The sequence below is a fragment of the Pseudonaja textilis genome, chromosome 18, assembly GCF_049901715.1.
Source record: "Pseudonaja textilis isolate UNSWEBS1 chromosome 18, rPseTex1.2, whole genome shotgun sequence".
Lineage (NCBI taxonomy): Eukaryota > Metazoa > Chordata > Lepidosauria > Squamata > Elapidae > Pseudonaja > Pseudonaja textilis.
The window spans coordinates 3396185-3422626 of NC_142007.1; the positions used below are offsets into that span (position 1 = coordinate 3396185).

The 26442-nt window shown below is 45.8% G+C and overlaps 1 protein-coding gene across 4 annotated transcripts in view; it reads left to right on the plus strand.

Moving 5' to 3' along the window:
• Window positions 1-26442, plus strand: part of DVL1 (dishevelled segment polarity protein 1) — a 61154-nt gene that overhangs the window by 21477 nt on the left and 13235 nt on the right. For 3 of the 4 annotated variants that reach the window (XM_026715702.2, XM_087914897.1, XM_087914898.1), the window contains exons 2-14: window positions 1669-1738; window positions 5471-5592; window positions 8509-8621; window positions 13343-13481; window positions 15896-15989; window positions 16668-16737; window positions 16945-17084; window positions 17722-17798; window positions 19009-19076; window positions 20460-20609; window positions 22928-23059; window positions 24348-24515; window positions 25436-25642. In XM_026715702.2, the coding sequence (XP_026571487.1) occupies window positions 1669-1738; window positions 5471-5592; window positions 8509-8621; window positions 13343-13481; window positions 15896-15989; window positions 16668-16737; window positions 16945-17084; window positions 17722-17798; window positions 19009-19076; window positions 20460-20609; window positions 22928-23059; window positions 24348-24515; window positions 25436-25642 (1550 nt within the window). The remainder of the gene's footprint in view (window positions 1-1668; window positions 1739-5470; window positions 5593-8508; window positions 8622-13342; window positions 13482-15895; window positions 15990-16667; window positions 16738-16944; window positions 17085-17721; window positions 17799-19008; window positions 19077-20459; window positions 20610-22927; window positions 23060-24347; window positions 24516-25435; window positions 25643-26442) is intronic. The other variant, XM_026715703.2, reaches the window with a different exon arrangement.

Below are 26442 nucleotides of genomic sequence, written 5' to 3' on the forward strand. Positions count from 1 at the left end.
ACTCCAGTCTAATAAAACAGTGTTTGATCTTTTTATATATACCAGCTTCCATTTTAACTTTATGACCTCGTGGAAGGTTTTTTATGTTATTTTACTTCTGTATTTGCAACCACAAATGTCCCCATTTGGGCAGATTTCAAAGAGATTGTAGCTTGGTTTGGTTATTCATGCTGGTTTTCTCAAAGTTGCAATGTATCTGTGTTAATTAGGAAAAGAAGCCGGCCAATTTTTTCCCCCAATCTCCCTTTTTTCTTTTTATTCCTCGTCCTTGGGATGGAAGACCACCAGGAAATCCCAGACCGCAGGCTAGCCTGAAAGCTTGATCTGCAGGAATCTTTCCCCTTCTTTTGACCTCAGATGTCTTTGTGTTGGGAAGAGTGGCTGAGTCAGAAGTCAAAGTTTAGTGTTAACCAGACTGGCGGGGGGGAGTTTTCAGGATGTTGTCTACGGTCCCTTTATATAGGAAGGCTGACAGTTCTGATTTCACCGCATGGAGGCCAAACCTCCCTGGGTGATGCCCAGACATGAGTGCCATGCCTGAAATTGTGAAAAGCTGCTAAGGGCCAGAGTTGCTTCCTTGATCGGGTTCAGCCTCTTATCACTAAATGTCAGCTTCGTTCTGCCTGGTTGCTTGGCAGGAATTCCTTCCTGCTCTAGGCAAGTGGCTTTTTTTCTGCACAGGCCTGTGCAGATTTGCCACTTGACTCAGACGGGGGGTGAGAAAAAGTAGAAAGAGACCTAGATGCTGTGCTCTCTTCTGCCGACTTCCTTTCCACACCGTCTCCAAGCTAAAAATGTTTCCTTTCCTTTCCACAAGTGCTTAGACAGGCTTCTAAAAGAGGGTGTAAGAAGGCCTCTCTTGGCTCATTTGGGGATTCAATTACTCCCGTGTCTCGGAGAAAAAGGGGACAACCCATTCTCCAAGGCATCTGAAGGGCAGGACAAGAAGCGAATGCATGGAAGATGATTAAAGAGAGATCCAACTTCCAACTGCTGGTGACCTTCTACTGCTGCACCAGAGAGACTATCTGAATTGACTGCACCTCTGTACGGTTTGCCAATTTGCACCGGGACAGATAGGACGGTGCTCCAGAGGGTTACTATCATTGCCCAGAAGATCATGGGTTGCCCTCTCCCCTCTTTGGAAGAGCTTTATAGCTCCCGCTGCCTTGAGAAAGTTCAAAACATTCTCAAAGATCCATCTCATCCTGGGGACCCCTTTTTTTGAACTGTTACCATCTGGCAGATGGTACAGAATAATAATAAAAACAAGGACAAAGAGGCTGAAAAATAGCTTCCATCCCAGGGCATAATTTGAGGATGTTCTTGTAGCTGGTGCACTCCCTGGCGAGGGGCATCATTAAGAACAGGACATTTCCTAACAGTGACGAATTGATGCTTAACTTATCTCAAAGCATGTGGTTAATTTCTTGATTATTTCACCCCGCCCCTCTTCCTTCTAGCATTTTTTGCCAGAGCCTCCTCCCATGTGTTCCTTGGGAAGGGGGCACTCTTCCTTTTTCCTTCCTGGAATCCGTGACTTGGCTCGCTTGCTTGATCTTGGTGTACGGGGCTCGTTTTGTTAGGTGTTTTGTTAGGTGTTATCATCCAGTGGAAAGACTTGATGTTTCCTTTCTTCCTCCCCCCCCTCCCTTTCTTGTCTCCCAGGGTGGTAAAGGAAGAGATCTCGGATGACAACGCAAAACTCCCGTGTTTCAATGGACGTGTCGTCTCCTGGGTATGTGGAGTCAAATCCTGCCAGTTCATTGACGCGGGCAAAAGATACGGTTTGTGGGGAGAGAGGTTTTTGCACAATGGGACCCCTCGCTTGCCAAGTCTCGCGTGCATCTCGTATGTATCTTTAGAAGAAGAAGAAAATCCATGGGTCCCCAACGAGAGGTTGCAAGAATTAGCTGTTCCCCCCGGCCACAGTTCCGAGGTTCAAGTATCTCATGGGGTTTTTAATTTATTTATTTTTTTGAGTTCCTTTTAGTGTGATGATGAATTCTTCCATTCCTGTTCTGTGTAGCCTCATTGCACGGTGTGCCTGCAGCCCGTTCTGAATTCATCGCTTAATTGCCTTCAGTGGTTTTGCGATTTTGATCCCTTCTTTTGAAAGGGATCAAATTCCATTTTTCGGCTGAAAAAACCACGTTCGGACGCCCTGCTGAGGTTGACTTTGTTTGCCGAAACGCCACTCATCTGTCTTGGGGCGGACACAGGTTGCGCACAGTGGGTTGGCCATTGTAGGCAATTTTCTGTTTCATCGGCTGCAATAACGGGATGTCAATTTTTTTTCCCCCCCCACTTGGGAAAAACCCACCTGATTCGCCGCTTTGGCACTAATTCCTGATTGGCTGAGGGTGATGTCATGCTTTTTTTTTTTTTTTTCCCAACAACCGCATCCCGCCATTCAGGGTGGTTCTCTCTCTCTCTCCCCCCCCGCCCCCCCGCCAGACTCGGTGGTATGATTCTCCTTTTTTTTTGTACATGGTTCTTTCCCAGGTCTGCTCCTAATTCAGACAAACGGATAAAATGTGTTCAGCCTTAGATAGTTCTGAAAAAAACAGCCAGGCAGAGGGATGGGGAGAATTAAACAGCCGGCAAGCAATCCATCATGGAGTAACAGTGGCTTTCTCTGTATGGAAGGAAACAGGTACTTTAGCACGATGGCCTGTTCTATAGAGAATTGTCCCTTAGAACTGATCTTGCCTTCTATAGGCATCTTGGTCAGCCCCAAACCTAGATTTAAGGTTCCTGGTAAGCCCCAATCCTAAATCTAAATCTAGATTAAGTCTAGATGGTTATGTGTTGGAAAAATAAAACCACACGCTCTTCTTTATATGATTAAAATCCATATTGTGTTTTATATGGTTTGGCTTTGACCTTTTTAACATGTCCAGAATCGCTTCAGTGAGCAAAGTTTCCTAATGCCTTAGCTTTAAATTCTCAATTTGTCCAGTAAAGTATTAAGCCTTGGTTTTTTTTTTTTTTGTCCCTTTAGAAATTAGAATTGGCAGGTCTTCAGATCTTTTAAAAGACAGTACCTACCGACACTGCAGCACATTTTTAGAACGACAAAAACCAGGTGTTTTTTTGTTTTTTTTAAAGGGCATGTGTAAATCTTGGCTCGCTAACGTGAACTGCTCCAATCTATGTATTTTTCCCTCCAGTCTTAGAATATTTTTCCTCTCTCCACGCTCATTTGTCTTGTTAGTCTTTTAATAAAGACGTCATTCACGCCCATTTGAAAAAAAAACAAAAAAACACCTACGCTGAATTCTCACTCCCACTTGGGGAAGCATTTTCCTGTTAGTAACCTAACAGGGAAGGAAAAAAGAAATACACATGTAACATTTGCATTTTTCTTTGATTTCTCCCCCCCACCCTCCTTTTAATTCACGCAAAACTTTTCATCAGCAAAAATGATGCCAGGGGGTAGATGGTCCCCTGGTATTTTCCCCCTGCCATTCTGTCAATCTACCTCTCTGACATTTCTTCCCGATGAACATTTTCCCTGCAGGTCAGCTCAGGGAATACCAATTTTGTGCCTTCTGTCACTGGCTGGTTTTTGTCTTTTAGTATTCTTTCAAGCATTTCCTCAGGGGTTATTCTTTCGAAATTGGGGGAGAGACGGGCTTCTGTGAGACGAGAAGCGCAACACCCAGCTATTTTGGGCTGAACCTCATTACAGTAGGAGCATGGGGGCGGGGGAAAGACTTGCTTTGGGAAGTAAATTTGTTAGTGTAAGACCTCTCTCAGGTTGGAAGATAAGCAGACCCAGGAGTAGCTCTGAATACAGTCCTGCTTTTTCGTACCTAGAGTAAGGGTGTCAAACTCGATTTCATTGAGTGCCAGATCACAATTGTGGGTTGCCCTCTGGGGGTCAGGAAGGGCGTGGCATGGGCAAGGTGATCATAGATGACCGGCCGTGGTCCGGGGTATGGTCAGCTTTATTTTATGTATTTGTTTTGTCAAGCAAGTATTAGATAACAGGAATAAGTATAAACATCGTTATGAATACATGAAATGCCTACGAATAAAAGGAAACAATAGGACAGGGACGTTGGTGTGCTTATGCACGGTTCCTGCAGACCTCTTAGGAAAGGGGTGAGGTCCACAGTAGACAGACTAAGGTTAAAGTTTTGGGGGTTTGGGGAAGAAATCATAGAGACAGGTAGCGCATTCCAGACATTCCAGTCGTATTTCCTGCACTCAAGTTTGGTGCGGTTTACCTGAGTTTGTGTCTATTGTGTGCTCTTGTATTGTTGTGGTTGAAGCTGAAGTATTCATTGACAAGTAGGACATTGCAGTAGATAATAATATGCACTACACTTAGATTGGACCGAAGGCGGCGTAGTTCTAGGTCACTTGACATCACTCACTCACACACACACACAAACACACACATGTGAAGGGCCGGAGATGCTGGTGTGGGTGACCCATGCCGGGATGGGGTGGGCCGGGCAGGAAGGATCCAGCCATATCGCGAGGCAGATCTGGCTCACAGATTTTGAGTTTGACACCCCTGGCTTAGAGGGATAAAGTAGCCAACTTTTCATTTGCTTGATTGCGTGTTTGCATTTCACATTTCTGAACTCCCCCTCTTCCTCAGAGAAGAAGGCTTCTGTTGGCTTCTGTTTGCATCACCTGCAGTTAAAAATTTTCCCTAAGTAGAATTATTTAGTATCAGGGTCAGATGAGCGATACTCTTTTTTTTTCTGGCCCAGTAAGCCACTCAAGGAAGAGACAGGTGGTTCTTTTAAGAAGAAGATGGTTAACAAGGCACTCCTTTTCACCACATGGTGGAGGGAAGGTTATACAGATTAACAGAATTGGAAGGGGCCTTGTAGGTCATCTAGTCCAACCCCCTGCCCAAGCGGGAGACCCTTGCACCATTTCTGACAAATGGCAGTCCAATCTCCTCTTGAAAGCCTCAAGTGAGGGCGCTCCCACAACTTCCGAGGGCAACTTCTGTTCCATGGGTTGATTGTTCTCACTGTCAGAAAGTTTCTCCTTATTTCCAGGTTGAATCTCTCCTTGTTCAGTTTCCATTATTCCTTGACTGGCCTTCGGGTGCTTTAGAAAATAGCTTGACTCCTTTCTCTTCTCTGGGGCAGCCCCTCAAATATTGGAAAGCTGCTCTCCTGTCTTCCCTGGTCCTTCTCTTCCCAAGACTAGCCAGGCCCAGTTCCTGCAACCGTTCATCGTATGTTATTTAGCCTCCAGTCCCCTAATCCCCCTGGTTGCTCTTCTCTGCGCTCTTTCTAGAGTCTCAACCTCTTTTTTATAGTGTGGTGACCAAAACTGGATGCAGTACTCTTCGTGTGGTCTTACTAAGGGTTTATAGAGTGGTATTAGTACCTCCCTTAATCTTGATTGTATCCCCCTGTTAATGCAACTTAGGATTGCGTTGCCTTGCGTATCCTCGTCCTGACACCCTCATTTAATTCCCCTCCTTGTCTTGCAGCTGGTCCTGGCCGAGAGCTCCCATTCGGACGGCGGATCGCAGTGCGCAGAAAGCCACACCGATCTTCCTCCTCCCCTCGAGCGAACCGGAGGCATCGGAGACTCTCGCCCCCCTTCCTTTCAGTAGGTTTCGATTTAAACATTTCAGCCCAACGTTCGTTCTGCTGCACACAATTTTAACAGGGGCATATTTTCCAGAATTGATTTAAAAAGGAAAAATGGGGGGGGGGGGGGGGGGGATCTGCAGAAGGGGTTGTTCTCTCCACTTCCAGCAGTTGGAATAGCCGCCGGTCAGGGAAGATGGGAAGCGTAATCCAGCAAAGGCTGGAAAACCTCTGTTGTAGTTCGCCGGCAGGCTGTGCAGACGGCAACAGTGTCGGACAGTGGGGAAGAACAGGGACCATTCCAGGAGTCTGGGGAGGACTCAGATAAGGGTCCTGCATCCGATGGAGAGATGGGGCCAGGTGGTGCTGCCTTCAGAGCCTTCGGAGTCTGACAGCAGCGAGGCAGAGGAACCAGGGGAGCCTGTTCCCAGTGTGTGTATGCGCAGAGCTGCTAGAAGGGGAGAGCAGCTGAAGGGGAGACTCGGGAGTAAGGCTGGGAGGTGATTGCCCCTCCCATAAGGGATGAAAGTCAGACCTCAATGACGAAACCTTTGCAGGAAGCAAAGCAATTCAATAGATTCTGAGCCCTCCTTGAATCTCTGCATATTTTGGTGGGTTTTTTCCTGTTACTGTTATAATTAATTGGATACTTCTGTTTTTGGCAACATTCCACAGCACTGAAAGGTATGTGCTTATCTCGGGGAACTGTTTAAGATTAGTCCTGGCTGTGAGTGAAAGTCATTCCCAGCGTTGCATTAAAATAGATTTTGCTTTTAAAACAAGTTTGCGTTTAGTTATGTTTGATGACGCCTGAGTCAGAACAGCCTCAAGTTGTCTACTCTTCGCTCTTCTCCCTGAGAGGCTAGGATTGCTCTGTGCAAAGAGTAATTCCACCCCCCCTTCCCTGCCAGATAAGAATGTTTTCTACTCAGGTGCTAGTTTGACTGCCTTGGTGAGAGGAGGAGAAGGCATCGCATGTCATCAGATAAGGAGAAGCGAGCAGGAATTATCTTTAATCACAGGCGTCGCATAACAATCAGACGCGGGTTTAGGAAACTCAGGTTTTGAAAAATAAGTATTTTCCCTCTATTAAAAATATTTGTTAAAATTGTCAGGCTAAACTAGTGCAAAAATGCCAGTGTACAAAACAGGTTTTTAAGAAATAATGTATTAATGGGGTACAGGTGGTCCTCAACTTACGACCACAATTGAGCCCAACATTTCTGGGGTTAAGCGAGACAGCTCTTAAGTGAGCTTTGCCCCATTTTGCGACTGTTTCCTGCCACCGTTGTTAGGTGAATCACTGCAGTTGATCAGTTAGTCACACGGTTGTGAAGCAAATCTGGCTTCTCCATTGACTTTGCTTGTCAGTGTATCATGTGACTTTGGGACACTGCGGCTGTCATAAGTACATGCCAGTTGCCAAGCATCTGAATTTCGGGGATGATGCAACAGCCATAAGTGTGAAAAATCCATCTTAGTTCACTTTTTTCAGTGCCATTGTACTTCGAATGTCACTAAACGGATGGTTGCAGGTAAAGGACTACCTGTACTGTAGCAGGCCAACATCTGGAGGGTCACACAGGTTCCTTGTTCCTATTTCAAACACTCTTACAAAGCAGTTTTTAAAAAGACAAACAGTTTGGCCCATACCCGGTTTAAAGAGTGGGATATCCTAACCGAGGGTGAACCAGAATGTTAAAAATAATGGTGGATTTAAATGTCGTACTCCTTGTTTTGTTACTATAAAACATTAGTATTATTATAAGGCACTTCAAACATTAGTATTATTATAAAGCACTTAAAGCTGATAAAATCAGGAATCCTGCATCCAGGACAATCTCTTTACTTTTTTTTTTTTGGTTTGCATCCTGGGAATGGGTCACACCCTGTGTAGCATTTCCTCCCAGAACAGTTAGAGAGAGATTGATTGCTTTTCAGCCAGCCTGCTTCCTTCTTTGGCAGTGATATTTCTGCCCTCTCCTGGCTGTTCCAGGATCTGAGAAAATGGGTTTTTTTAGTTTCTCATAACACACGCGCACACACACACACACGAATGACTCGCTTTTTTGAGCCTATCCACCCTGTTCACCAGCACATCATATGCATTATATGAACCCAGCCCGAATTCTAGCAGTTAAAAAGACTCAAGGAAATAAAATTTCTCCGCTCTCCAAACCTATCCAGCGAATTCACAGCTTCCTCTCCATTGATCAGACCTCACAGACTTCGGAATTAAATGAGGTGGTGAAAAATAACAAAAGACGCCACCTTGTAGCCAAAGGGAATTTAAAGCAATATATATATATATATATAGTTCTTTGGGCCTTGTATGCTAACAAAATAGAAACAAACTACGAAGCTGCTTTTTTTTTAAAAAAAAATGTTACAACACGTTCTAAAAGCACAATTAAAGTCAGGAGAATATATTTCCTATAAAGCTGTAATAGTGTATTCACTTCCAATTAAGCCAGGGATTAACTGTTCTTAAAATAAATACTTTCCCCTTTTCTGTCATTGTTTCTTTTCCTTGAGTGTTTGTCTTCCTATAGTCTTCTTGATACATACCTGGCCTTGAAGCATGTCCACATTTATCATGGGTTTAATAGAGGAAGATTTATTCATCAGAAGGAATTGCAGTGTTTTTTCAAACTAACACATTGTATTAAAAACCATAAGACTTTGGTGAGGTTATAATAATGAAGACTTATTGAAGGGTTCCATATAAAATCAAGGTTCTTCAAACTTGACAGCTCGAAGACTTGTGGACTTCAACTCCCAGAATTCCCGAGCCAACATGGACTGGAGGAGGAATTCTGGGAGTTGAAGTCCACAAGTCTTCAAGTTGTCAAGTTTGAAGACCCTGGTATAAATGATAGAGCCTGGCATAGCATGTGCACCTCATTTGATGCCATTTCTTCTTCTTCTTCCTCAGCCCAAATGCCTCAAGCAGCCGAGATGGGCTGGACAACGAAACAGGAACCGAGTCGGTGGTCAGCCACCGGCGAGATCGTCACCGGCGGAGGAACCGAGAAGGCCACGAAGATGGTAAGTTGGCTCTTCTTTCCCTCTGATGCCTTGGATTGATTGGCCTGCATTTCTGAGGCTAGCCAGGAGCCTAAAACCCATTGTTAGGAGGGTTTTCAGAGAAAAAAATCAGGTGTGAAACAGAAAAGCGTTTAAGGTGCCCGTTGCAAAGGTCTGGGGCAGCATCAACACACACTCAGTGTCACAATACCTTCGGAGGCATGTAATGACTGCAAGCAAACATATTCCCCATGTGTTCTCCGTAAGCATGCAAGTTCATATAGAAAGAGGTTCTGTCTAAATTGTTTTTGAAAATGCAGACTCTCCTTTTGAGTTTAACCTCCTGGTGACTCCATGGACCGTTTGGTGCTGTTTTTCTTGGCAAGGGAGTGGGAGCATCTTGCTGCTTCTTCCACTCCCCACAGATATTTGTTTAAATCGCCAAGTCTCACCTCCTGCCTTTGATAGTCCCGTAGTCTTCCATCTCTGGTTTAATCATGACCGACCCGACTTAGACCATCACAATCAGTGGCTAATGGCCCTTTTGAGGAGCTAGAAGGAGAAATGCTATGCTGTTTAAGATTCCCACTCATCTCTCTTTCCTGGGGGTGTGCGGGTCGTGTATTTTGGTATTCTAAACATCCCCTCAAGATTTAGAGGTTATTTTATATTCTTCCAACCGTCAGGTCTTCTTCAGCTTTACCCATGAATGCTCAGGGACCTTGTAGCCTACGATTGCTGGTTTGCCTGAGCGTGTCGCTCTTTGCTTGCCTTTTGTGAGAACGCAGGCTGGGTCAGAAGCCAGTCAGGAGAACAGCCCTCTTCTGCACGACGTCCTCTCTAGTTGTCTTCATGTCCCCTTCACCCTTCAGCCAAGAGCTCCCTTCAGTAATGCCAGCCTTGATGTTGGGCACGCAGATCCAAAACCCAAGCCTGCAGGAGGGGACGAATCCTCCTCTGCTGAGGAATAATTGCACTGACAGGGAGTGGGGGGTGGGGTATGGAAACAAGCCAGCGATGGGGCTGTATTTTCCTTACGTGCCCAAATCTGCTTTTATCCCCGTTTGGGGTCTAATTAAGGGAGTTTGTGTCTGTGAGTTTGGTGGTTTTATTTTATTTTAATGGGGAGCATTATGCCCGCTGTCACAGCAGGAGCAAGGGACGAGTCCCTCGCCCTGCCATGCAAGGTGGAGACAATTGACCAATTCCGATTAAAAGGGAAAAGCAGAAGACTTAATTGGAAGTTTAGGGGGGGGGGGGTCTGTTTGGGGGTTCTCATTAGGAACTGAGGCTTCTTTGTGGCTCCCAACCCCACCTCTTCTGTTTCCTAAAGAGAAGCACGAAAGGGAAAAAGGCTCCAATTAGAGGTAATTAAGAAATGGTGGTTTGGGACACAGATGGGGGTGTGTGTGTCAAATGTCACCCTCATCGTTTCACCACTTGTTCTCTCCCGACTCCATTTTTCCATGGGGGTGGATTTGACTCTCTGAACCTGGCAAAAATCCATGTTGGTGTTGTAGTTTGCCAGCAGCAGGTGCGGACAGCTGAGGTCTCTGATAGCGAGGACTTGGACGAGGGGCCTGCGTGTGATCGCAGGAATGGGGCCAGGACTATCAGAGAGTGGGGGGCTGCCTTCGGAGCTTGTGGAGGCTGGCAGCAGTGATGAAGAGGACCCCCAAGACCTGTGCCCAGTGCGTGTGCACGCAGGGCTGCTCGAAGGAAAGAGCAGCTGAGGCAGCAAGGGCGACTCAGGAGTAAGGCTGGAAGGTGATGGCTCCTCCCATAAAGGATAAAAGCCAGCCCTCGGGGATGTGTCCTTTGCAGGAAGCAACGACGTTATTTCTACTCAGAGTCCTCGTCAAAGCCCTGCTTACTCCGGTTTGTTTTTTGAAACTTCTGTCGGTGGATATTTCATCAGTAATTCGCCTTCTGTTCTTGGCAGCCTTTTGCAACCTTGAAAGGGCTTGCTTTTGATATCGGACCATTGGGTTGACCTGTCTCTTGGCTGGGAATGCGCTGAATTCCCAGCGCCGCATTTCAAAAGCTTTGCTTTTATACAGTTTGTGACTGTTTAATTTGAACAAGGCTTGGGTCAGAACAGTTAGGCAGAGGGAATCAGCAGATGGCTGCTTGCAACAAATAATGAGGCATGACTGGCTTGGGTTTTTGCGTGTTTGTGTGTGTGTGTGGTCTGTTTCATATGTGTTGTATTCAAACCCTCCCCTGGCATCTCTCTGACTAGACTGCGCGTTCAGTTTGACGGGAAAGAAAATTGCTTTCCGGATTCCTTTTTCCTAAAGATGAAGACCCCTTTTAATTATATTTCCTTGGCCCGGGTCTAGCGGTACGGCTTGCATTTATTTATCAATGAAGGGTCGTGTGTGAGAATGTGTGAGAAACACAGACAGAGCAGGAGAAGGACACAGATCTTTGGATAGGACAGATAATTCATTTCTTCCTTTTCCTGCCCAAAGATGCAGGCCTGCATCCCCCTGTTTCTTTCCAGATAATTCTAAGCTCCACCCCCCTCCCACCCCAATTGAGCCTCCATTCCCTCAGCTCCTCCCATTCTCTATCCCTCAATAATCTTCCCCTGTGATTTCTTTATCTTGCTGTGGTTCTCCCCACGGCATTTTTCTGCGGACCCCGGCGCCCAAAATGCTTTACGGCAAGGAGCAAGGTAGTCTGATTCAGGGTCTAGGAGCACGAAACACCTCAGCTAATGGTCAAAGTCTGAAGGAGGGGGACCTGCCCACTTATTTATTTATTTATTTATTTTGAAACTCAGGTTTCCTCAACGTTTCTTTCTAAGCCGCTTAATAAACGCTGAAGGCCAGCAGGAGGACGGGGGCAAGTCTCTTATCACAGCCTCCGCCGTCCTATTTCTGGAATTGCCACAGGGGACGCAAATCCAGGCAGTAACATGTGGCTCAGATAATGTGCATTTGTGTCATTCATGTTGTCAGGCTCCAGATGTAGCTGAAGGGGGATTTCAAGGCTGGCTGGTGACTAGCAAGAGATGTTAAGAGTTGGGGAGGAGCGAACTTTGGAAGGATGAGTCCTGCTCCTCTGCCTTTAAAAAGGTCTCTGGTTGCCTACATTTATTTTCTTCCTTTCTTTCTCTTCCTTCCTCTTTCTGTCTTTTTCTTCCTCTTTCTTTTGGTCTTTCTTTCTTTCTTTTTTTCTTTCTTTCTTTCCTTCCTTCCTTCCTTCCTTCCTTCCTTCCTTCCTTCCTTCCTTCTTTCTCTTTCTTTCTCCTTCCCTCCCTCCTTTTTTTCTTTCTTTCCTTCCTTCCTCCATCCTTTCTTTCTTTTTCCCTCCCTCCATCCCTTCTCCCTCCATCCTTTTCTTCCTTTCTTCCTTCCTCCTTCCTCTCTCTCCCTCCCTCCCTCCCTCCCTCCCTCCCTTTCTTTCTTCTTTCTCTCTCTCTCTCTCTTTCTTTCTTTCTTTCTCTTCCTTCCTCTTTCTGTCTTTTTCTTCCTCTTTCTTTCTTTCTTTCTTTCTCTTCCTTCCTCTTTCTCTCTTTTTCTTCCTCTTTCTTTCTTTCTTTCTTTCTTTCTTTCTCTTCCTTCCTCTTTCTCTCTTTTTCTTCTTTCTTTCTTTCTTTCTTTCTTTCTTTCTTTCTTTCTTTCTTTCTTTCTTTCTTTCTTTCTTTCTTTCTTTCTTTCTTTCTTTTGTTCTCTTCCTCTTTCTTTCTTTTTCTTCTTCCTTCCTTCCTTCCTTCCTTCCTTCCTTCCTTCCTTCCTTCCTTCCTTCCTTCCTTCCTTCCTTCCTTCTGTTCCAGCTGGCTGGAAAAGAATGGTTGATTTTAGCAGCCCCCCCCACCCCCCAAAATGGTTATCTCCATCCTCATTGCCTCAACCCGCATTGCAAATGGGAAACCTCTAAATGCCACCAGAGGGTGGAAGTTGAACTGGAGGCTAGTTCAGGGGTTCCTTTTTAAGAAATCCAAGAGGGTCACTCTCTGGGAAAGCAGGTAGGTTTTTGGCCAAGAAGACATAAGAGGGTGTTTTAAGTTATTTCATAGTTTGCACCTAGGCACTTGCAAGCTGCAGGTGAAGCCTGATGAATTTGCAACTGAGAAACGACCGAGACAAAGAGCCTTTGTGGAGGACTTACAAATGAATTAGGAGCGCAACTGTTCTTCTCGTCCTCTGCACCGGCAAAATCCTCGAAAGCAAAAACATTTGGCTCCGATTAGCTCTGCCTAATCGGAGCAGCAGCTTATGGAGATGATATGCGCTTAAATCCAAACCTTTTGATTTTTCACCAGGGTTGGGGATTAAGTCAACTTTTTGCAGAAGTGTGGTGGGCTTTTGTTTTTTAAAACAGATGCTGCAAGGGTTGTGAGTGTGAAACTGATCAAAAGTCACTTTTTGACAGTCACTAAACGAATGGCTGTATGTTGAGGACTACCTGTATGGTGGTTGCATTTTCTGGTTTCCTTTCTGCAAAGGGCATTTAACGTTGTCCATTCTCTGCCTATTTCTTTTCTTCTTCCAAAGCGTAGTAGTTTACCACCGTGTGCCACTACAGGATAGTTTGTGACTAAGCTCTGTAGTGTAGCTTCCTCCTCTCTTTCCAAAGACCTCAGTTGGCCAAGCAGCAACGGGAATCCCAGCCCCTAACCACTATCCCATGCTGCTGTTTGCATCCCAACAGCTGCACCTGTTGCCCACTTGGTGTCGGTCCAGCCCAGCCCGAAGACTCCTTGCCCATTCACCCTGTTTTGATTTCTGCAGTCTCTCGCATCAACGGACACCCGAAACTTGACCGACTCTGGGAGCCTCCGCCCGGTTATGATAGCTCCTCCACTGTGATGAGCAGCGAACTTGAATCCAGCAGCTTTGTGGACTCGGACAATGAAGAAAACACCAGCAGGTAAGGAAGTCCTTATCCAACCCCATGTGATGACCCAAAGGCAAGACAGTCAAATACGCAAGAAGACTCCCTTTATTATCTCCAACTTTGCCACTAATGTCCAGGTTACCTTTGGCTGGAGAAAAATGAAGGGAATCAGGGCCCTTTCCTACCCCGTAAGCCATGCAACTCATGTTGCTCCCTTCTCCGCTCCTCCGCTGCATACCCTGGGATGAAGAGGGGGTGGTCCTTGGTCTTCCTCTGAATTCCCTCTCCCTTGCTCTCCCTCTCCCCTGCTCTGCCCAGCCCGACTGTGCCCTTCCCCAGTTTCTTCCACAGCCAACAGAGCCACACTTCCACTCTCTGGCCGCTGCTTGGCCTCCCCCTCCGAATTAGATTCTGACAGGGGCATGACACCCTGCAACACTTTTCAGGAGCATTTCTCAGACCTCCACGTGCCATAGGTTCGCTATCACGGGCATATGCGTTGAATAAATAAATTAATTAAAAAAATAAAAACAAACCCCTCCCTTTTTTACCTCCCTAACCCCCCCAAACTCAGAAACTGTGAGCATGGGAGCTTTTCCTTTCTGAGCTGGCATGTGTCTTAAACTGCCAGCCAGGCAGAGCAAGAGAATGGAATGTGCCCAGGTATGTTCCTCCATATTACAGAGATGATTTTCATAAGGCCGTGAGACGTTCCAGCAGGAGGGGAGCGATGAGGAGGGGGCTGCGCTCAGTGGGGGAGACAAGGATGCTTTTGTCCAGGGCTGCGAAAGGGACATTTTCAGTGGGTATTGGGTAGGCCTATTGTGCCAGCTGGGGGTGGGCGGGTTCAAAGCTGGTTCTCTTAAAATCAGGAGCAATGTTTTGGTTCTGCTTGCATGTGAGTATTGGACTCTTTCTTTCTTTCTTTCTTTCTTTCTTTCTTTCTTTCTTTCTTTCTTTCTTTCTTTCTTTCCTTCCTTCCTTCCTTCCTTCCTTCCTTCCTTCCTTCCTTCCTTCCTTCCTTCCTTCCTTCCTTCCTGCTTCCTTCTCCCTTCTCCTCTTTTTTTTTTCTCCTTCCCTCCCTCCCTCCCTCCCTCCTTTTTTCTTTCTTTCTTTCTTCCTTCTTTCCCTTTCTTTCTTTCTTTTTTCCTCTCCTCCTCCCTTCTCTCCTCCATCCTTTTCTCTTCCTTCCTCTCCCTCCCTCCCTGCTTTCTCTTTCTTTCTTCTCTTTCTTTCTTTCTTCTTTCTTTCTTTCTTTCTTTCTTTCTTTCTTTCTTTCTTTCTTTCTTTCTTTTCTTGATCTCTCTTATGTGTCTGTCTCCTTTTTATTCAAAGAAATGTTCCTTTCTGTTATCTTCAATTTATCGGGTTCAACTTTGGATAAGGGCTGCCAACTGTCTGTGTCTCTTATTTTTTTTAATTCACGAAGAGCTTGACCAGGGTGCTTCTAGGCATGTGAGGTGTTCTCACCTGGGACTGTAGGGAAAGAGGCTGAAATTAGAAAGATACTAACACTAATCCTGCGTTTCCTTGACCTTTGTCTCCCATTATTTGTTTGGTGAAACATTGCCTCCTTAGATCGAGCAAAACTTCAGCACCAATTTAGCAGAACTCCTGAGTCCATTTCCCAGATTGATTTGGAAATTTGAATGGAGTCAAATTGCCTCTTAACCAATTTGATTACGGAGAAAGGCTTTTGGGTATGCAAAATCTTGCTTTCTCTCAAGAACGGTTTGGAAAATCAAACAGGCCCAGTATTTTGGATTTAAGATTCCAAGTGACTCCATCCAGCGGATTGATAACGTGAAGACCTGAGAGTTATTTTTCCACTAGGTAGCTCAAGCGCAGGACGAGAGTAGATCTGACCCAATTGTTTCTCCTGGGCGAAAAGAACTGCTAAAGTGTTTGAATATTAAATCTGTAACTAGGGCTTGTTCTTTACACACAGAATTCTTTCCATATGGCTTCCTGACTTTAGTCAAAACAACTAATCATAAATTCTTCAGTTCATGGGAGGTGGCTGGATTAGTTCCAGACTGACCTGCCTGTTGAAGCCTAACAGAATTGAATTAAATTAATGATTTGGAGCTGATCCAGATTCCTCCATATTCTCTCTCTGTCTGTCTCTTTGTCTGTCTGTCTCTCTCTCTCTCTCTCTGTGTGTCTCTGTGTGTATCTGTTTTTCTCTCTCTCTCTGTGTCTCTCTCTCTCTCTGTATATCTCTCTGTATTTCTCTGTTTCTCTGTTTCTCTCTCTGTCTCTCTCTCTGTCTTTCTCTCTCTCTGTCTCTCTCTCTCTCTGTCCATTAATTTCTATCTCTACAAAACCTGGTATCCCACCATCAGTTTCTTCCTCTTGCAGCCCAGAAGCAGCAGCCATCCAAGAACCGAAGTGGCTGAGCTGTGCTCTGCTTTCTCCAATCCGGCCCTCTTTTCTTCTCCTTCCAGGCTGAGTAGCTCCACGGAGCAGAGCACGTCGTCCCGTCTGATTCGCAAGCACAAGCGTCGGCGAAGGAAACAGAAAATGCGACAGATCGACCGGGTGAGAGGCCGGAATGCAGCGCTTGTCAATCTACGTTAAAAATGTCCCAGAAGTTCCCCTTTCTGGATCAGGCTGATATTCCCCTCTGACATAGATCAGAGATGGCTTCAGCGAGGGATGGCAAAGATACAGGAAGAATGGCCCTTTTTTGTTGGCCTTAACAGAAGGCACTGTGGCATCTGGTTCCTCCTCTTCCTCATTTGAAGACGCCAGTCTCTCGGCCTTCCACAGAGGGGTCAAAACGTGTTTTTGTGGCCTTGTATGGGGGCCCCAGAGGGCCTCGCAACTGTGGGGCTGGCTAGTCCCTTGGGAGCCTCGCCTCGCCTGTAATAATCCAACGCTAAATGGCCATTTTAGGCTCCCCCACCATTTTGATGTTGAATTGTTCTATAATTTTGCAATGTTTAACCCCGATTTAATTTTTAATTTCTAACGTTTATATGTCATTTTATGTACCAATTACATTATATTACGCACTGCCCAGAGCCCCTCTTTGAGGGAGATAGGCGGTTCAGAAATATGAAATGTCATAAATAAATTCATTTGTGGCAAGCAGCCGGTGCTCACCGCTGGCGAATGGCAGGCACTCCCAGACAGATGTTTTGTAGCTGCTCTGGCCCCCAATAGTCGGAAGCCACATTGACTCTCTCTCTCTCTCTCTCTCCTGTTGTCTTCCAGTCTTCCTCCTTCAGCAGCATCACCGATTCCACCATGTCCCTCAACATCATCACGGTCACCCTCAACATGGGTAAGCCCCACCGGCTATACTGGGAAAGATTTGTGGGTGTTGAACTCTTGAGAGTGAGAAAAAAATGACAACTAACCGGTGCCAAATCAACATTGGACAACTGCCGTCTTTGGCTCTGGTTTGGAGGTCATAACCTCACACCAAGCAGGGAAAAACTGCTTTAATGGTCTCCATGTACTATATTGCTGTTCTCTTTCTTGACGTCAGAAAAATACAATTTTCTGGGAATCAGCATCGTAGGACAGAGCAACGACAGGGGCGACGGCGGCATTTACATCGGCTCCATCATGAAGGGCGGGGCAGTGGCGGCGGATGGACGAATTGAGCCAGGCGACATGCTTTTGCAGGTTGGTTGAGAAGCTGGCAGCAGAGGTGCCTTCTTAACCGGGCCTCAGTTTCCTTCCTTGGCCCGTCCGCTTTCTCGCTTAAATTTTAAAAGGGCTGCTTCCCTAAGTTCCCCATCAGCCAGCATCCCTGAGCGTCAACTCATAAAATATTTCTATGGTCTTTTTAGAGTTGCCAACAGAAAGGGAGGGGGGGAAAAGGGTTTGAAAGAGCAGCGTAGCAGCTCGGAAATTGAAAGTGCATTCTATACATTGTTTTTCAAAGATAGTAACTAGGTGATTGAAGTTTCTGCCATGCACAATTTTAACTGGAGAACATGATGGATGACTCTTGGCTACGGATGCATCCCATTGGAGAATATGAATTATGATATACCCAGAGGGGTGGGGGAAAACTAGGGTCAAGGGTGACGGTGAATGATGTGTCTCAGAATCGGCTACACCCAGGCAGTGCCGGACATGTTAACTCCCAATAAATCCTTTTGAAGTTTTGGAAGTTTGGCTCGAGACTCATGATTTCATGGGGGGTAACTGCCGGAATCCTGACACTGAGGATGATGGTCAGTGTCACCCAAAGAAAATAGCATTAGGGAAGGGTTGGTCTGCGCCCTCGCTGATCCGTGCTCTTGATATGTTGCAGGTGAATGAAGTAAACTTCGAGAACATGAGCAATGACGATGCCGTGCGGGTTTTACGGGAAATAGTCTCCAAGCCCGGGTGAGTCAGGGAATGTGGGAATACTATTCAAGCCGTGCTGCTTTTTTTCTTAACGAAAATAAAGTTTAGGCCTCAAGCGGGAGGGAAGCCAGTGGCTCAGTGGCTAAGACGCTGAGCTTGTCGATCAGAAAGGTCGGCAGTTCGGCGGTTCGAATCCCTAGCGGCGCGGAAGGGAGTGAGCTCCCGTTCCTTGTCCCAGCGGCTTCTGCCAACCTAGCAGTTTGAAAGCATGTAAAAAAAAAAATGCAAGTAGGAAAATGGGGACCCCTTTGTTGGGAAGGGAACAGCATTCGTGCGCCTTCAGCATTTAGTCCTGCTGGCCACATGACCACGGAGACATCTTCGGACAGCGAAGGCTCTTCGACTTTGCGACGGAGATGAGCACCGCCCCCTAGAAATGACTACCACGTGTGTGTGAGACGGGAACCTTTACCTTTGTTTCTCCTCAAATAAAATACCCCTTTAAAACAGAGGGACACAGCATGGCCTTCCGGGTGGAATTGTAGTTTCAGAGTCCTTGATCATGGTCTACATTGGTAGATGTTTTTGTGAACCATTGGAAGGATATAAATTCTCCATTTCTATGTTGGAGCCAGCCCTGTGGGTCCCCTGAGGCCATCCTGTGTTTTGACTTGAGAGGAAATGCTGGTCTTTGATTCTTCTCTAGTCCAGCCCCCTGTTTCAGTTTAGGCCACACCGTGATTTGCTTGTGGTTTGAGATTTATACCTAGCCAAGACCCATTTCGGTCATGTGAATTACTTCCTAGCCAGAAGAAGAGAAACCGGGAATCTACTTTTAACAATCTCTTGATCACTAGAAATGACATACAAGCGAGTACGTGGGAACCTGTCGTACAGGTGAGTGGATAGCAGGAAAGAAACAGCCTGTTCTTTGCCCAGGGTAAATGTTCAAGGGACAAAGAGAAAAAAAGAGCTAAGGAAACAGTTGTGACTCTATTCCAGGGGTGAGCAACTATGGGCCCTGTACGGCCTGTGGACTTCAACTCCCCTACTTCCGGAGCCAGCAGGATTTCTGTGACTTGAAGTCCACAAGTCATAAAGGAGCCATGGCTGCCCACCATCCCTGTTCCATACCATCAGCCTGGTGGGTTATTTTTTCAGATCAATCACTTAATGAGCCCATTTGAAGGACCGAAGCCGATTTCTCTTTTGCCTTAATTTGTTTTTTCTTTCGGTTTTCTTTTCCCAGACCCATCAGCTTAACAGTGGCCAAATGCTGGGACCCTACGCCCAGGAGTTACTTCACAATCCCTAGAGGTGAGTGTCCGCTCCTTGCTACAGTTTTCGGCATGAAGGAATATCAAGTTTTTTAGTCAGCACCCTTCTGCATTTGGTAAAGATTGCAAAGAGCAATGCTTCATATTCTTATCTCCTGTAGCCAAGAGGGGCGGCATATGCATTTAATAAATGATAAATATTTGGGAGTGCCTTACTCTGTTATCAAATCTTCTCAGTTTTTTTTATAGGAATATGATGGTGGTGAGGTATGTCTTAGTTTTGCTATATTGTAAATACAGACCTTCTATAGAGAACCAGGGTAAAACGTTTCGAAGTCCCCCGGATGCTTAATGAATTGTGTGGTTTGGGTAATCAGAAGTAATATGCAGGGACGGAATTCTATCAGTATTCTCCCTGTGAAGGAGATGGGAGGTTCAAAAACGCTTAAGAATGAATGAATGAATGAATGAATGAAGTGAATGAATGAATGAATGAAGTGAATGAATGAATGAATGAATGAATGAACAAGCTGTGGCAGTGGAGGAAAACTATGCCAGAGGAAAAAAAATCGATTTTTAATAGCTTACTATAATGCAGCTATATGGTAGAACATAGCCCAACTTGGCTGATAAGGGGTTTTGTCCAGTTAGTTCTGGAGGAACTAACTAGGAAAGCTCAAGACAAATAGGCAAAACCTGGGGAAGTCAGAAAACATTCCCGATCTGATCAAGAGCAAATGGCTCCTGCATTGTGGCTGCAAAGTTACTAAGGGCTGAGCTTGATTGAAACAATCAATACTTGCTTGAAAAAGTTGGCATTCTGTGTTTTTGGGCTGGCTGTAGAGAAGGGGATTTTTCGCACTCTTCTTCCACGATGAGGTTAGAAGCGCATGTGTCAACTCAAAAAATGTTTATCTAGTCTTTCCGAGTTGACAGCAGAAAGGGAGTGAGAGAAGTAGTGCATTCCGTAAATGCTTCGTAGATAATGGCTAGGCGGCCGAAGCTTCTGGCGCACAAGATTATTACTAGAAAGCATGATTAGTGACTCTTGGCTATGGATGTGTCCCATTGGAGAATATACATCCAGGGGGCGGGGGGGGGGAAGACCAGGGTCAAGGGGGGAAAAAGAATGATGTGTCTCAGAGTTGCCTGCACCCAGGTAGTGCCGGCATGGTCACTCCTAATAAATCTTGTTGTTGTTGTTTTTTTAACTCTGAGAGATGCGGCCAGAGACTCGTGATTTGAATGGGGGTGAATGCCGGGACTTATGAACATTTCGCACGGCCTCTTTAACTTGGTTCAAAACATTATTTTTCCCACCCCGAGGTTGAACGAAACCGAACTAACGTTTGGCTGACTGCTTTGGTTTTTTTTTTGTCTTTTTCCCTCCTCCTCCTCCTCCCTCCTTCCTCTCGTGATCCAGCTGAGCCGGTGCGGCCGATCGACCCCGCGGCCTGGATTTCTCATACCACGGCTTTGACGGGAGCGTACCCCCGTTACGGTATGAGTCCTTCCATGAGCATCATCACTTCTACCAGCTCCTCACTAACAAGCTCAATTCCCGATTCGGAAAGTAAGTCGCCCTGCCGCCAGGACCAGGCAGGTTTCCTTCCTGCGCAGGGCTGGCAGAGTAGAGATAAAAAGAGACAGTGCCCCACCCCGTCACCTCCCCATTGGCCCGCAAACCTTCACCCTCCCCCCAAATTAAAATGATTTCTGGCCCTTTTTAAGAGAACAGCCCTAAAAGAATACCGGTTCTTCCTTGCCAGGAGTCTGTTCCCAACAATCGCTAGTCCAGATGCTTTTAGTGCACTCTAGGATTAAAGGGCCTGTCTGAAAGTTCCCATCCAGAGCAAATCCCATGAAGCCCTTTGGTCAGAGGGGGGGCTTAAGAGGTCTTCTAGTCCAACCCAGTGTAACTCTGACGCTCTCCAGCCTTCGTTTCAAAAGCCTCCTGCTCCAAGAGGCTGCGACGGCAAAGACTCGTTTCTGGCGGAGTTTGGGCGAGAGAAAGAAAGACTTCTGCTGCTTCTGCTGTTTTTCTTGCATGAAGCCAAAAGTCTCTCTCTCTCCCCCCATGAGAACGGAGCTGGAGACGGCATCCTGCGATCCCAAATAAAGAATGATCAATCGGTAGGAAAACGGGGTGGGGAATTTTCCTGCAGACTTTTTTGGGGGGGATTTTCCCAGGGTCTCTGGTCCACGGGATTTAAAATTTATGAGTTTGGTGGTCCCTGAGGTCCAAAAGGTTGGCGACCCCTGGTATAGGGTCTCCTGCTTGAGCAGGGGGTCAGACTAGAAGACCTTTAAAGTCCCTTCCAACCCTGTCATTCTGTTAAACGGAAATAAAACAAGACTGAGAATGATGGCAGTCAGCCGGGCCACCCACCTCCCTTTCCGACGGGAACACTGCAAAGCCAAAAAAAAACACCCACACCGCTTTTTTTTTTGCTACTAACCAAAACTGCCTCCCATCAGTTAATGCCCTCCAGTCAAGGCTTGGTTGCATCCAGATGCCAGGAGCCTCGAGGGGGTGCAAAATGGCATGAAGGGCTGGATGCTACGGCACGTGTCTTGCGCGGCATCGCCTGAGCACAACTGAACGTTCCCCTTGTGTCTTCATTTTGTGCTGCGATATTCTTATGGCTGGTTGCGTAGTTAGCCAGATGTGTAAACTGGATTTGGCCTTTTGATCCACCGACCAGGTCTATCCCGAGGATGATGGATGATTATTTATAATTTCTGAGCACAGGGCACAAGAAAAAGGCCTAGGAAAAGAAATTCCCACCTAAGGAAAAGGATTCGACCCATCTTTTTCCAACTTTCCGCAAAATCATTCAAGTCTCTCTTCCATCCCTTCCCAGTTTTAATGTTTTCAGGATTTACACATCAAGCCCTTAGCCGATGGTAAAGTTCAACATTTTTTCCTGCAACGTTCAGGATTGGATCAAAATTAAAACTTGGTTGGAGAGCCAGAAACAGACAGGTAGCAAAATTTAATTTAGTTTAGTTTATTGTCATTGCGCCTCGTATAACAAAATTAAATGCCACCTGCAGTGTACATTAGAACTATAAAAGTAAAAACACAAACACACCTTCGCGTTGCATACAATTGAATTTGAAAACCCCAGACATTGCATTAATATTGCGCTATACAGCAGAATTCAACAGAGTTACTGCCTTGGGATAGAAGCTGTTTTTCAACCTATGAAAAAAAATGCCAGCTCGCAGTCGGTGGTAGGGCATTTGAAAGGCTGAATAAGACTCCAGGACTTCTATTAGCCCTGTAAACTGCCATTTTTGCCTCAGCTGTTGCTCCTTGGTACATTTTGCTCAGACCACGGACTTCTGCGTCAAAGTTTTGTTAAAATTTTCACTCTTAGAAAACAGCAAACTCACGCAGGATGCATATTTTGCTGAAGAGAAGTCCTTTAGAAGAGGATATATGTAGCTCAGGGCCCTCTCGGAGCTTGCAGACGTTTCATTACCCAACTAGATAACACCATCAGCGTTAGAAGGGGAGAGAGAGAGAAAACCCCAGTTCCTTGTTAACACTGATGACGTTACCTAGTGGGGTAATGAAACGTCGGCAAGAAAACCACCAAGCTCAGAGAGCACCAAGGACCCCAATAAGCCCCTTAATCTATTTAATTAGGCTCTCACCAAAGAACTTGCTGGTGGATACAAGCTAGCAAAACCTGGTAATTATGGGCACACGCGCGTGTGCACACACACACACACACCAAGGCAGAAATCCCACCCACCCCCATTCTCAGGACAGGCTCCCCCTGTGTGAGGTTGCTTTCTTTCCCTCTGCCTTGCTCTTCTTCGCCTCTCCTGACAGCGCTCCTTCCGCAGAATCAGCATCTCCGATCTCTCTTCCCCTTTCAGAACTGGATGAGACTCCTTTGACGGTGAAAACCGACATGGCCACCATTGTCAAAGTGATGCAGTTGCCAGATTCCGGGCTGGAAATTCGAGACAGGATGTGGTTAAAAATCACCATCTCCAACGCAGTGATTGGTAAGCTCTTCCCAGCCCGAATCGAATTTCTCCCTAGATTTTCTTACTTTTAACGGCGGCAATGAGGAACCTGGCAAAATGTTGGCCAAACTCAGCAACTTCCCGTCAAAAGAGTGGCTCAGGATTTTCTCCCTGATTAATCCAGAATGACCCTGAGCATCCGTTGGGATTCACAAAGAAAGTGTCACTGAAGGATGAGTAGAGGATAACTCAAGCTGTACCTCAGCAGTGGTCAGAATATCTTACTTTGAGTAGCAACTTACAGGTGGTCCTTGTCTTACAATCACAATGGAGCACATGTCTGTTGCTAAGTAAGACAGGTGTCAAGTGAGTTGGGCCTCTTTTTAGGACCCATTTTGCACAGTTGTTAAGCGAATCACCACAGTTAAGTGAATCCTGCCGTCATTAAGTGAATCTGGCTCCCCCCCCCCACTGACTTTGTATCTATGTATCTAAGTATCTCTCAAAACATAGAGATGATAGATAGATAGATAGATAGATAGATAGATAGATAGATAGATAGATAGATAGATAGATAATTGGTAGATAGTTGAAAGAGAGAGAGAGAGAGAGAGATGAGAGGGAAAGAGGTGATGGATAGAGAGGTGATAGATAGATAGATAGATAGATAGATAGATAGATAGATAGATAGATAGATAGATAGATAGATGATAGATAGATAATTGATAGATAGTTGAAGGAGAGAGAGAGAGATGAGAGGGAAAGAAGTGATGGATAGAGAAGTGATAGATAGATAATAGATAGATAGATAGATAGATAGATAGATAGATAGATAGATAGATGATAGATAGATAATTGATAGATAGTTGAAGGAGAGAGAGAGAGATGAGAGGGAAAGAGGTGATGGATAGAGAAGTGATAGATAGATAGATAGATAGATAGATAGATAGATAGATAGATAGATAGATGAGAGAGAGAGAGGTGATGGATAGAGAGAGAGATGATAGAAGGATGGATGGATGAACGAGAGAGATGATAGAGATATGTGATGGATAGAGAGATGATAAGAGAGATGATAAATATAGATAGATGATGGAGAGAGAGATGATAGCTAGAATAGCGAGAGAGAGAGATGATAGCTAGAATAGCGAGAGAGAGAGATGAGTTAGATGAGGGAGAGAGAGAGGTGATGGATATATAGAGAGAGATGAAGGAAGGAAGGAAGGAAGGAAGGAAGGAAGGAAGGAAGGAAGGAAGGAAGGAAGGAAGGAAGGAAAGAAAAAATAAATAATCATATCTGCCATGTCTTCCTGCTTCTTCTTTGCAGGAGCCGATGTCGTTGACTGGCTTTACACCCACGTGGAAGATTTCAAAGACCGCCGAGAAGCCCGGAAATACGCCAGCAGCATGTTGAAGCATGGCTACCTCAGACACACTGTGAATAAGATTACTTTCTCAGAACAGTGCTATTATGTGTTTGGAGATCTTTGTGGCAGTAAGTAAACTCTGTTGCAGCTGCTCTTCTAGTTACTTTTACCTTTGCTTATTTAGGCTGGCGCGTTCTGTTTTTGGCCTGTATGGATTCATGCCTGTGTCTCTGCATACACAACTACGAAAGGGGAACTTTACTCGAAATTAAACCAAGCCCTTAAACTACCAACTTCCCCTAAAGTGTCTCTATTTGTAAAACATAACAAGTGCCTCTTTCCCATTCATGTTTCGGTAGCTGACAAGCAGCCAGCTGACCTCGACTAATCATGAAAAAACTGGTTTGTTCTGGGATGGGAGACCACCAGGAAATCCCAAGGGTGTAGTTTGGGAAATTAAAAAAAAAAACATTCCCCAAAAGAGAGTGGCAAGCTGCTTCCACACCACCTCCCAAGAATCAGACTTGCCAACTTAACAGATATTAGCATTTCTGTTGAAAAGACTACTTTCATTGAGCAAAGAGAGCCAGTTTTGGTCTAGTGGTTAAGGCACCTGGTAGAAACCAGGAGAGTGTGAGTTATAGTCCCGCTTTTAGGCAGGAAAGCCAGCTGGGTGACTTTGGGCCAGTCCTTCTCTTTCAGCCCAATCCACCTCACAGGGTTGTCGTCCTTGTGGGGAAACAAGAGGAGGAAGAATATGAGGATATGAAGTGCATTTGCCATCTCGAGTTATTTTTAAAAAGAGTAACAGTGGGATTAAAAAAAAAATAATCTAAAAAATTAAAATGAAATTTTATAACGCCCTGAGTTTGGTGGTGGATTATGAGAGATCAGAGATGCCTTTTTGAACAAAAACCGCTTGTTCTCAGGCAGGAGTGTATTTGATGAGCCCTTTGCTTATGGAGCTGTTCTTCTCCTTCTCTCTCTCTCTCTCTCTTTCTCTCTCCCCCTCCTTCCCTCCCTCCCTCTCTCTCTCTCTCTCTCCCAGATATGGCTGCAATGAACCTCAACAACGGTTCCAGCGGGGCTTCTGATCAAGACACCCTGGCCCCTCTACCGCACCCCTCCACGCCTTGGCCGCTGGGGCAAGGTTATCCTTACCAGTATCCCCTCGCCCCTCCGTGTTTCCCGCCAGCCTACCAGGACCCTGGCTTCAGCTACGGCAGCGGCAGCGCGGGAAGCCAGCACAGCGAAGGTAGGCCCTCAGATGCAAGCTTCTGCCTTCCTGCTCCCCTGGCCCTTCCGCGTACTCCTTCCTCTCCCCTCCCCCACCCCCACGCTCGCTTTGCCTGACTCTTCTCATGGACCCTTGCGTCCATCTTGCATGGAGTCCCAGCTACTGCCATCAGGTAGGGGAACTGTCAGGGCTCTGACAATACACCCCCATTCAAATCATAAGTCTCTAGCTGCATCTAAGAGTTTTTTTAAAAAATATACCCCCTGGATGTATATTCTCCAATGAGATGCATCCATAGCCAAGAGTCACCAATCATGCTCTCCAGTAATAATCTTGCGCGCCAACAGCTTCGGCTGCCTAGCAGTTATCTGAAGCATTTACGGAATTTACTACTTTCCCCCATTCCCTTTCTGCTGGCAACTAAAAAGACCAAAGAAGTATTTTTTTAGTTGAGAGGAACAAAGTTCAGCTGAGCTGCCTGCATGGATTCACACAGGTTCCTTTAACCTGGCCGGGAAAAGGTCTGGCTGCAGCTGCAAACTGTGCTGACCACGTACGTTGGGGATCTTCAAGATTGTGGTGGCCTCCCATATTGTGATGACCCAGGGTGGGATACAAAATAAACACAAGTCATGAAAACAGGTGAAGCCCCTTTTATCCCTTCACTTTGCTTCAAAGCTCCAACTATCCTTGACTGGAGACAAAAAAAACTCCCCCCACAAGCAGTTACAAAAAAGAGGAAATGCCGTTTAAACTAAAAATGCCTATAAATTATAAAGAGTAAAAACAACACAAACCACACTGAAGCAACTAAGGGA